The sequence below is a fragment of the Cenococcum geophilum genome, assembly GCF_001692895.1.
Source record: "Cenococcum geophilum 1.58 unplaced genomic scaffold K441scaffold_97, whole genome shotgun sequence".
NCBI classification, from domain to species: Eukaryota; Fungi; Ascomycota; class Dothideomycetes; order Gloniales; family Gloniaceae; genus Cenococcum; species Cenococcum geophilum.
The window spans coordinates 1-11,579 of record NW_027137655.1 but is presented as its reverse complement, the minus strand read 5'-3'; the positions used below and the strand labels follow the sequence as shown (position 1 = coordinate 11,579).

Below are 11,579 nucleotides of genomic sequence, written 5' to 3'. Positions count from 1 at the left end.
CTAGTGCTCGTCGGTGCATCGCTTCTGCCTCTTCATATTGACGCTGGTTAGCGTGTCTGGGTGCTCTGGCCCAAGAACCTTCTCCCTTCCTTCTAGTGCTCGTCGGTGCATCGCTTCTGCTTCTTCATATTTGCCCTGCCTCGATAGCACCGACCCAAGGTGGCTGACGCTGGTTAGCGTGTCTGGGTGCTCTGGCCCAAGAACCTTCTCCGAACCTTCTAGATCTCGTCGGTGCATCGCTTCTGCCTCCTTATACTTGCCCTGGCTCTCTAACACCGACCCAAGGTTGCTGACGCTGTTCAGCGTGTCTGGGTGCTCTGGCCCAAGAACCTCTCCGATCCTTCTAGTGCTTGTCGGTGCATCGCTTCGCCTCTTTATACTTGCCCTGGCTCTCTAACACCGACCCAAGGTTGCTGACGCTGGTCAGCGTGTCTGGTGCTCTGGCCCAAGAACCTTCCCTTCCTTCTAGTGCTCGTCGCTGCATCGCCTTCTGCCTCTTCATATTTGCCCTGCCTCGATAGCACCGACCCAAGGTGGCTGACGCTGGTTAGCGTGTTTGGGTGCTCTGGCCAAGAACCTTCTCCGATCCTTCTAGTGCTCGTCGGTGCATCGCTTCTGCCCTCTTCATATTTGCTCCTGCCTTGAACAGCACGGACCCAAGATTGCTGACGCTGGTTAGCGTGTCTGGGTGCTCTGGCCCAAGAACCTTCTCCCTTCCTTCTAGTGCTCCGTCGCTGCATCGCTTCTGCCTCTTTATACTTGCCCTGACTTGACAGCACGGACCCAAGGTTGCTGACGCTGATTAGCGTGTCTGGGTGCTCTGGCCCAAGAACCTTCCCCGACCTTCTAGTACTCGTCGGTGCATCGCTTCTGCCTCTTTATACTTGCCCTGACTTGACAGCGCCAACCCAAGATTGTTGACGCTGATTAGCGTGTCCGGGTGCTCTGGCCCAAGAACCTTCTCCGAACCTTCTAGATCTCGTCGGTGCATCGCTTCTGCCTCCTTGTGCTTGCCCTGCCTTGACAGCACCAACCCAAGGTGGCTGACGCTGGTTAGCGTGTGTAAGTGCTCTGGCCAAAGAACCTTCTCCCTTCCTTCTAGTGCTCGTCGGTGCATCGCTTCTGCCTCTTTATACTTGCCCTGGCTCTCTAACACCAACCCAAGGTTGCTGACGCTGGTGAGCGTGGCTGGGTGCTCCTCTCCTAGCATAGCCTTTCTAAACTCGAGTGTTCTTTGATGCAGTTTCTTAGCCTCAGTATAGTGTCCTTGATGAGCTAACACACGTCCAAGGAGCTCTAAGGCATGAAACGTGTTGACATCATCGTTTCCGTTTACGTCTCTGCGACCTTCTACCAATCTACGGATCACTTCCTCCGCAGACTTATACCTTCCCTGATCTATAAGCACATTGCCTAATTTAGATAATATGCCCAAGGTTTCAGAGTGATTAGTCCCGTGCAAAAGTTCCGCCGAAGAGAGCTTTTCCCGCAGATGCTCCTCGTCTGTTTGTTTATATCGATACCACATAGAGCCTGTTGTCATATGGCCTATTTCCAGCGGTAGCGCAAATCCGGGTGGATATGGCTGTGCCGATGCCGACTGGCCTTGGAAGACGCCTGGAATGACAGGAGCGCTTAGTAGAAAGTTTGGAAGAGATCGATAGGTAGGAGCTGGGCTTTGTCCTGCGAAAATATTGCCTTGAGGTCGAACTATACTCGAGATAGAAAGGGCGGGAGACGATATTTGGGGACTCTGGCCCATATGAAAAATGCCTCCTGGTGAGATAATGGGGGTTGCCACTGAATATGCAGGACTTAGAACCGGAGAGCCGCGTTCGGAAACAGTTCGACAGCCCACAGCGGATGGGGTAGCTTCGGGACGTTAGCGTCGTATATAGATAACGCCTGTTATATAATAACCTACATGCTGCGGGACTAGGAGCATACAAGGTGCTTTCAGGAACCTCATGCCTCTTCATCCATCTGTCAATCTTTTGTGGCTCTATCTTATAGCCTCTAACTTGAAAAATAAGCTCGCCTTTATTGACCTCGACGAGCTTTCTTTGCTGCCGTTTCCTGACGATTGATCTCATCTCCTCCGGTTTGATATTCTTATCCAACCCCCATTGGCTTATGCGTGTTCGGTATTGCCGGATCCTATACAACATGATTATATTAGAACACTAGAAGCCTACCTTTAAAAGAGACATACTCAGCAGTAAAGCCAAACTCCATCTTAATAGCTTCCCTAACTTCTTGAAGCGGCCGCTTCTCCATAATATGAAGCTCAACGATTCGAGCTTTGTATGGCTCCCAGTCACTCGCACGCAGCGTTGGAGCCTTTCTCTTCCGCGGCCTAGTGGGCGGGCCCATGGGAATTGTGGGTGTGGTTCGAGTATCGCCAAAAGATCCCGTACTATTGGCCGCATGGGTGTAAAGTGCTGGAGAGGGATCGAACGAATGTGCTACATGGATTTGGCTAGGCGTCACCCGCCCATCTTGGAGTTGCATCTGCAAAGCTGAGCCGTTAAGCTCCAAGGCATTACCATAGTGCTCGTAGAATTGCTCCGAGGCATAGGGATTCAGCATGGGATATGGAAATTCAAAATCGCCGAAAGCAGGCGCGTTAGCGGTCGGGGGGTTCATGTTGACGTCTCTTTGCGCCTAGGTCGCATCAGTTAGCATGCCACCTTGTTAGTTAAAAAACTAGGAGTAAGAGTACCTTCTTGGGACGAAGAGACAAGGCGGAGGAGGGGAGTGATGCCGCATGTTTCGTTGGCAGTGATGGCGAATATATAGTAAGAAGGCTAAGACGTATAGTTATGAAGGAGGAGGTTGACTGGCCGAAAGACAAAACTCCCATTCTCACCGGGTGCGGCTGGCGTGCATGGCAGGGCCATAACGGGCGCGAGGGTCTGGGCGTAGGACAATCAGCCACTGGTCGTTTCGCAAAAGTACTATCCCTTCCCCTGGTAGGATCCTACAAGAGTTGGACCGTGCGCGAACACCAGAATCAAAAGTACGCGTATGGTCACGAAGCCTTGATCCTATTGGTTCTATTGCTAACCCTTATCCATAACCGTAGACCCATATTACCAGGGGGAGGGATAACGTGATCTGGCCCGCCCCACCCAACACGCGACGCGTTATTAACAACCACCTAAATGGCAACACCACAACAACAGCAAGAGGCCCTTTTTCGAGAGGGTAGAGTTAACTTAGGTGTTTAAGCCTATAAGCTGGGCCAAATTACAGCCTTACGAGGTGTTAAGGAGATATATAACGTGTCCCGAAAGACAGCCCTAGACCTTATCCCTTAATCCGCTGGTATCCAGAGCTTATCGATAAAGATCTGGACCGTGCACGAGCACCAGAGCAAAGGCTACGCAGGACTCAATTTGGCTGCAGCGTATGTAAAATACCGTTCTGCAGAAAGGGTGAATGCTGGCAGCCCTATATCGATTAACTCAACTCCCTAGATTAGATATACATACACGTTTTCTATAGTAATTATCGAATGTCACTAGGCTCAAATATCTAAGCACTGGTTTGATCCTAGCCACCTGATTGGCTGGTCCTTATCGATAACTTCTGGACGCGAACCAGCGGGTTAAGGGATATAGGTGACTTTAACAACTTTATTAAAGATTATATACAGCTCCTATATAAGTTAGTTACATCGCTTAATAAATCTTGCGGAAGTCCCTCAGACTATATATGATGTAGGAAAAAAAGGATATAGTTGCATAAAACGGTCGAACGTCTAATAGTAGTACACCATCCTCTATCCATCGGACGAAGAATAGGATAAAGGGGATCCCCAGAGACTCCATGACAAAGCTCTCAGCACTATGTCCCAGTGCAACACCATGTCAACCGCGAAGTCCCTAACCCATTGCTAAAGCCATGCAATACAGCACAGGTAAAGGACCCTTCAACTCACGCCCTCGCTATGCACTAACGCCTAAACTGAAAACCAAGAACTCTCGCAAGCTGCTAAGATATACTGACATGCTTCTCATAGTCTATGCAGGCCCTTTCTCGCCCCGAACGCGCCGCGGTTATACTTCCGCAGACTGGACCCGGCAGCCTTGAACCGTTTCATTTCGTTGCGCTCCCGTTTCCGACTGTTAGAGTCACGCAGTCGCTTTAGGACCTCAGCGACAGGCGGGCCGTCGATAATCGTGCCAGTGTCATGGATGATCTCGGAGTCGACCCAGGACCAAGAAAATTCTGTGGGGAAAGACTGACTGTGAGTACGGGTGGGAGGTTGAATGGGAGCGGGTTTGGGTTGGTGTGAATATTTCGGGGGCGTGATTTGTCCCTTAGTGGGCTGTTTTGTAGATGCAGATGCTGGAGGCGGGACGTTGAAATGTAATGTCCTCAGCGCTCGAAAGCTAGATTCCTGGGCACCATCACTAACGAATGGGTCCGCATCCGCCCTCGCGGCCCTCGCTAGTCTCGATGAGCCCGAAGCTGGCAAAACGGGAAGTGGTGTGTTCAAATCCAGTCCCAGCGTCGTACTCTCCCCGCTCTTCGCGCCCATAGCACCAAATAGCGATGCTTGAGCCGCGTTATTTTTCGGCGTATCGAGATCCATGCGGTCCTCTCCATCCAAACCAGCAGGCGTGCCGGGCCGAATCCCGAAAATGTTATCGCGGCCCGCTCCAAACGGCTCCGGCACCCTCACGGGCCCAGGGATCCAATCGCTCTCCGGATCCGACTCCTCTGCACGCCTATCCCTCTGGCGCAAGTTCTCCTCCTCCTCAACAACGACGTCCTGCATCTGCATCTGCTTCCGCTTCTTCGGCGTCTCCCTCACCTTCTCCTTCCCCCTTTCCTCCGGCTGCCCTGCCTCCTCCCCCCTCCCCTGCGCCTCCCTCACCAGCTCCTTCAGCTCCGCTGGCACGCCGGCATGAATCCCCGCCATCAACTTCGCGCGGCGACAAAACCCGTCCCAGTCCTCCGCGGCCAGCTTGCCCGCCTCCGCATTCAGCGCGCTGGCTGGATTCGGCTGGATCAGCAGACAGCTGATTGTGACCAGGACGTCTCTCAGCCGCAGCTTGTCGCTCCAGTCGCGCTTCAGCGTGTCGACGCACACGGCGCCCGTCGCCTCCTCGACGTTCGGGTGCCATATGCGCGTCCTGAATGCCGCGGTGGGCGGCGCCGAGGGGTAGGTTGGCGGGATGTCTAGGTGTAGTTTCCAGACGCCGGCGGCGAAGGGCGTGCCGACGGGGCCGGCGAGGAGCACGTCGAGGGAGGTGAGGTCCGAGGAAGGGTCCTGGCCGTTTGCGGTGGGTGGGAAGAGGTAGTTTGGGGGGAGGCCGGCGGTTTGGAGGGAGCCGTGGTCGGCGGCGAGGCGGCGGAGGGATTTCGAGTTCTGCGCAGGCCAGGAATGTCAGCTTCATTGCTGAGTATCAATGCCAATGTATCTTTGTTTGGCTTGAAGAAAGGCGTGGGCTTTTATGCAAGAGAGAACACGAATTGCGGGGCACGTACCATTATAATTTCTATTGTTGCCGGGAGTATAGCATCTAGGAAGTGAAAATTACGCTTGGTATTAGGTGTGGGTATACAGAATCAAAGGGTCAGCCATTGCATGAAAAAAGCAGGCCTGTGGTGTTGCGACTCTTTGTTGATTGGAGGTCGCGCTAACCGCGAAACCTCGCTAATGCCTTCCGCTAGCTAAGCCGCATTGGTTCAGCGTATCATTTTGGCGTTTTTGGCGAGAAGGCGCAAGCAAGCAACATTTTAAGTGAAAAGGAGGAACCAATGATGCATTGAAGGCCTTCATAAATTCACCAATAACCTACCAACCAACCGGGTTACATATCCTCCCTTCCCGAGTGGCTGTACTCTTACACGTCTCACCCAAAACGCCTCGCTAAGAACCAGGCACCTTCCCTTGCTTCAGAGAACATCCATTTCATCACCTCCTGTAAAAGCAAACTGCCCGTTCTCCATTGCTGATACTTTATCTAGCTCCGCTTGATACTCTTTCCTGAGGTCTTCTAGTGTCACTACGCGACGCTTCAGAATGCCCTTAGCCTTCCCAATACCCCAGGCTGTTGCGTTCTCGTCAACTCGTTGTTCAGCGAGAATCCAGGCTTGGTCAGGTTGCACGGATGCTAAGGTGTTTATCAGCATCAGGTAACTTTGCATAAGCGACTTGTCCTCGGGGTCGTGGATTTTCGATGATGTAGTCTGCAGCCTTTGGAGACGCTCGTATAGGATTGAGGCGGCACCCCTGAAGTCGTTCCGCGCGATGCGGAAGGCGTAGAGAATCTTATGGTACGGTGGACCCGTAGAGATATTTAGAGTCTTCTGGCAGAGGGATGCGAGAATATCGTCAACGTCATTGTATAGATTTACAAATGGAAATTTGAGGAGAGCCGGTGCTTGGGATTGGGCTATCATCGACGTGATGAGTGTATTCAATGCTGCCCTACGACTACATTCAAGTGTTAGGACTGACCCGGATTAATCGTCGGAGTGCACTTACAGTGAAACGTTGGTATAGCGGGTCAACGCTGAATACGCTTCATCAAAGCGCGACGTTTGTATAGAGGCGCTGAAGAGTCGAGAGAGAAGATCGGTCCGGGTCTCTGCCGGTTCTTGGCCAGTCAAAGACTGCAATCCTAACTTGGCGAAATCGGCGACAAATGAATGAGCCTTTGATTTCTCGAACAAGTTAAGGACATGTTGGTAATATCTTGCTAGACCATCCGAGAAAAAGTCCCGTTCCTCAACATTTATCAAACCATCAGGATCGGTGTATTCTACGTCGAAATGTCCCATTGCTGTTTAAATATTAGTCGCCATACTTATTAATTTTGGGTGACTTCTCACAAAGTTTGAAGGCCGCTCGTTTAAATTTTGCTGAAGCCAAACCGAACTCGCCTTTTGCGAGGTAGAGTCGCGCATGTAGGTAGCTAGCCCAGTTACTCTCCGGCAAAAATCGTATAAAATCGGAAGCTAGATCGAAATCTTTGCGGAGAAGGAGGAAGCTCATCACATTTGCCGTTATATTATCGTATTGTTGGTTTCGAAACGGCTCCGATGTCCACATTCGGGCCCAATAGGTGAGAATTTCAGACTGTGGTCCTCGCGGAAAAGAAAAGTCGAAGCAGTACACTCCGCAGATTCCTTCTAAAACCGTTTGAGAAACAGGAGGGAAACCAGTCTTGGCTGTTGAGCCATCTTTTAGCAACTGCGAGTCCCATTTCCCAGCATTACGGTTAGGTGGGACAGGACGGGATCGTGGAGTACCAGATAGCCACGTTAGAACCGAGTAGTCTTTAAGCTGATTAATGATCTCCACATAGAGCTCACTAGGGTCAAACTCGTCCGAGAGATCATCCTTGTCGAGATCTAGGGCCATGAAAACCACAATTGCTAACAAGTCGAGTAGAATATCGAAATGCAACTGTGAGCTTTCCTGGGATATCCTGGTAAGTGCACTCAGCCCGCATCTGGTGATTTGCTTTTTGAGTGTACCACGACCATGCTCCTCCTGCCCTAGTCTTTGAATTACTGCCGAGAAAAGTTCATTTGTCAAGTCTTGGAAGTCTAGTCCAAGGGTCTCGGTGAGTTTGTTCAGATCATCGTCCGTGACTTGCGTACATAGATTGCAACTTTGATCGAAGGCTTCCATGCGATCGGGAACAGAAAGCAGCTGCGTTTGCAAAACCTCAGTCCTAACAGCAAGCCTAAAAGTGTGATTGAAAGAGACTGGAAAGCTTTTGCGGAACAGTTTGGCTGCGTTTAGAAGTCTGGCGATGTCCTGGGAATAGTTATCTTGTAACGCTCGAGCAAGAGGGCCGGAAGGCTGATCTATAGTTGTGAGAACACCGGCATTCGAGCATAACGTCTCAATCTCGCTACATTTTCGAACTGCTGAAATATAGTCGGATAGAAGTAGCCACGGAATGTCCGTGTCCTGGTCGAATACTAGTGACAATGCTTCGCCTCTACGTTTGTGTACATCCTTGACTAGACCGTAGAATATCTGCCATTGAACACCAAGATTAGACTCATATTCATCGAAATCCATGGGCGCACTGCTTCGATTCCTAAGGGCAATGTTGGATGCGATTGCCACGCAGATCCTCTCCTTCAGAGGGGCCTTGCTTGAAATGTTTGCGACTTTTTTCTCATCGAGTCCCCTCCGATACACATAGAGCGCTGTTTCCAAGGAGGCTAAGGTGAACCGACCAGGGTAGAAAAGAAACTCCAGCCATCGCTCTGCCACACTTGGGTTGTGGATTGTTGGATCTTGTGCATCGGCCTCTCCTGGATTCGAGGGATTTAGTCGTAGGCCTTCCACTGTGAGCGGCCCTGAATCCACGGACACCCAGTCGTTTTTCCATGTATTCTCTATTTCCTTTTGCTCCTTGTGCAAATCAAACTTCAGACTGTAGATATTACTGGTAGGCCCTGACCTTGCCCGAATCCAGATCTCCGTGCCTCTCCATCCTGGTGAAGCCTTGATGTAAAATTCTTCCAGGTTCCAAACGGTTGTGTTCATCAACTCATCAACAGGCGGTATAAAGCTAATATCGGAATGAACGTCTCGAATGCCGAGTTTAGCGTCATTTGCATCCTTGATTCCCCAGAATTTGAACTGATGTCGTTTCGGAGAATACGTGACCACATAGTATAGATCACCCTCCCCAACACCCTGGATATCAACGATCTGCATCAATACCGGTTGTGACGGTCCGATAAAGTACTGTGCCGCCTTTTGAGAGTCCCGCTCATTTTCGCCCAATAGATCTGTCTGGATCCCGACCGCACCGGTATTGAAATTCCAGACCCTCAGCGTGTGGTTTAAGCATACTGTGAATATGTGCTCCGAATCCGGCGATAGAGCAATTGCAGCTGCAGCAGGAGCCTCTAAATCGATACCGTTAAATCGAACAGTGTTATGCCCCTTCCACGAAATCAGATTTTTAAAGCCCCAATTGTTTTCTTTAAAGCCGATCTCGCGCCAGAATGAACCTATACCATAATTAGTACTAAGTATTGACCAGTATGCAATGTAAACTCACCGTCATCTCCAGGCTTCCTTGAGAGTCGCAATAATCCTCCATCATGTAAAGAGACTAGTAACTCAACCGCGCTAGTTGCAATGAGTCTGTATGGCTGCCGGAAACTGAGCGATGATGACATGAATGTCTTGCACCAATCTCCAATATCGATATCCGTAGCCGTTGGCTTTATAAAGAAATCTCTGTGGAGATTGAGGGTGTACAAATCATTCGATGTTGTCAGAACAAAGACGTTCAAGGCATCCCGATCTTCTGGCTCAGAGAAAGCTACTCCGAAGGGTCGAATTGTTGTCGGAAAGCTTAAGAGTAAGGTTAAGGTCGCTTCTGCTTGGTTGTCGTAGTCCTGATCTAAATCTATGGACTGAATCTCCAGTACTCTACGGTCGTCAAGAATCCTCCATAGAAAGCTCCTAGGGTATTTGTGTATCCGCCTGAAGAATATGGAACCCTCACTGGCTAAATGCCTCTTCGCGAATTCATCCTCATCTTGATCAATGTATTTCTCGGATATCACCGTGCGCTTGGGTTGAGGGCGCGATCCAAAGGTGGGACTGGTGTGGCTCGGAAGAGAGACTGCAATCGTTGAACCTGGAAATGCCTGTTCGAGATTTAGTCGTGCCTCTTTGTAGAGGTACAACACTTTGTTTTTGGCCATAGCCAGTCCATAAAGCTGAATATTGGATCAGACGGTAATGTGTGGTGGTGACAGTCGCGCGCAAGGGAGCTGGCGTTGGAAGCTTGCTCTTCAAACAAAACTTTGGAGCTGCCCTGGAGCGAGCCAAGCAGCGGGCAAGGCGGACAAGGATGTGGCTTGGAGAATCGCCTGGAGCAAGCCGTTTCACAACATTTCCTATTCTCCATAAAACAACTAGTAATTCATTTCAAGTAATATAGAATCTTGGAATAGTGAAGAGAAATCATAACTCCATGATCCTTGCCTTCTTCCACAGTTCGCACCTTTCAATGCATGTCAAGTCCTATATTAAAATAAAACATAACACTCGTAAACGTAAAATGAATTCAGAACCCTTCCTGCTTTGATTTGCCAAATCAGTCCTTTTCAAGGTCTTTTGGACTAGGGTCGCCAATTCCATCTTCGTTGATTGCGAACATGCAATCGCTCTCTGGTAGACAAGGACTGTCGTAAATTTTGCATATCCTCGTCTCACCACGACCTTTTTTCAAGCTCAGCCTGGTAGTACTCGCGTGTGCAATGATATTACCACCAATAGGCTTCTTTGGGTCTGGATTAAACATTGCACTTGGGCCGCCGTCCACTTGTGCAACTACCTGGTTGGTAATAACGACTGCGATACCGAACTCGTCTGCTAGCCTTTGAAGAGCGCGCATGAACTTAGCGAGATGTACTTGCCGATTTGAGAGCTCTCCACGCCCAGAGAAATCCGTCCGGTAAAGGGACGTTGCAGAGTCAACAATAAGAAGAGAGAATCGCGTTTCGGTCATCATCTGAGCAGCTTGGTTTAAAAGTTGTAGCTGGTGATCGGAGTTGTAAGCGCGTGCATATGCAACATTGTCGAGTACCTCTTCACCGGATAACCCGTAACGATTGGCAACAGCTAGGCACCGCACTGGTCTATAGCTAGCATTAATTCCAGCCTGTTAGGAAGCAATCTGGTGATCTTACCTAAATGTGCCTTCCGTGTCGATATATAGACATTTACCTTCCCCCCCACCCATATCGAATGGTAACTGACATGTCACTGCTAATGTGTGGCATATCTGGCTCTTTCCCGTCCTGAACTCCCCGAATATCTCCGTTATTGAACCCGTCTCAATGCCCCCAGCGAGTAGCGTGTCCAGCTGTTTTGATCCAGTAGTTATGGATATCAATTCGCTTCGCCGTTGGTGCATTTCTGTTGCTGTGGTGAAACCCATGGGGACAAGCTTGGATGCTGTGAAAGTCAGATAAGACGCTGTTACTTAGATATGGTAGAGTACCTACCTTCTGCAAGTATTTTAGACGCCTTCTGCTCAGAGATTCCCTTGATCTGCTCCAGTGCTCTTCGGGGCCTATATTCTCTTTGAGCGTAAATTCAAAACAGGAGAGAAGAGGTACATACGTGTACGCCACAGATTCCACTGTGTTGTAACCGCCGTCGATGATGAGTTTGATATCGCGAGCAGTCAGACCATTAACACCCTTTGAACAAATTAGCACAATTACCTTTGGATTGAGGCAAAAAACGCGAATACCTCGAGAGCCGCGAGCGGCGTTGGTGCTCCGGGTCCTCCAGCTCCAGCCTCCTCGAACTGCTCTTCTTCGGCACTCATGTTTTGCAATGAAGTCTTAAAGCCTCTCTATTACAACAATTATACTGGGCATATATAAGTAATGCGTGACAGTTGTGGCGTCTGGAGGTGATGAGAGAAGTCGACAAAGGCGAACAGAAATCGCGATGGCGCGGTCTGCGTTTTGACTCAGCATGCTCAGACCAAGAAACAGATGAATATCCGCTGCGCGGATAATCGAATATCCGCAAGCTAACCTATTCGATCGATCCATCTGTT

At 50.0% G+C, this 11,579-nt stretch overlaps 4 protein-coding genes across 4 annotated transcripts; all 4 read right to left on the bottom strand.

The window, feature by feature from the left end:
- K441DRAFT_596265 (TPR-like protein) lies at positions 1–2,373 on the bottom strand (the record flags this gene model as incomplete). The annotated part of the gene is made up of 4 exons (XM_067645028.1): positions 1–330; positions 959–1,872; positions 1,925–2,157; positions 2,213–2,373. The coding sequence occupies 4 exons, from the start codon at positions 2,371–2,373 to the stop codon at positions 1–3; spliced, it is 1,638 nt and encodes a 545-aa protein (XP_067496550.1).
- Positions 2,374–3,658: 1,285 nt separating this feature from the next.
- Positions 3,659–5,613, bottom strand: K441DRAFT_671335 (UBC-like protein). The gene is made up of 2 exons (XM_067650413.1): positions 5,500–5,613; positions 3,659–5,380 (listed from the first exon to the last, which is right to left on the bottom strand). The coding sequence occupies exons 1-2, from the start codon at positions 5,500–5,502 to the stop codon at positions 4,019–4,021; spliced, it is 1,365 nt and encodes a 454-aa protein (XP_067496549.1). The 5' UTR covers positions 5,503–5,613; the 3' UTR covers positions 3,659–4,018.
- Positions 5,614–5,619: 6 nt separating this feature from the next.
- K441DRAFT_649145 (uncharacterized protein) lies at positions 5,620–9,766 on the bottom strand. The gene is made up of 4 exons (XM_067646926.1): positions 9,051–9,766; positions 6,850–9,000; positions 6,503–6,800; positions 5,620–6,451 (listed from the first exon to the last, which is right to left on the bottom strand). Exons 1-4 carry the CDS (start codon positions 9,703–9,705, stop codon positions 5,911–5,913), a joined length of 3,645 nt encoding a protein of 1,214 aa, XP_067496548.1. The 5' UTR covers positions 9,706–9,766; the 3' UTR covers positions 5,620–5,910.
- A 334-nt stretch (positions 9,767–10,100) lies between these two features.
- Positions 10,101–11,342, bottom strand: K441DRAFT_682880 (DNA repair protein rhp51; the record flags this gene model as incomplete). The annotated part of the gene is made up of 5 exons (XM_067651629.1): positions 10,101–10,639; positions 10,733–10,963; positions 11,014–11,081; positions 11,132–11,211; positions 11,265–11,342. The coding sequence occupies 5 exons, from the start codon at positions 11,340–11,342 to the stop codon at positions 10,101–10,103; spliced, it is 996 nt and encodes a 331-aa protein (XP_067496547.1).
- Positions 11,343–11,579: the final 237 nt, after the last annotated feature.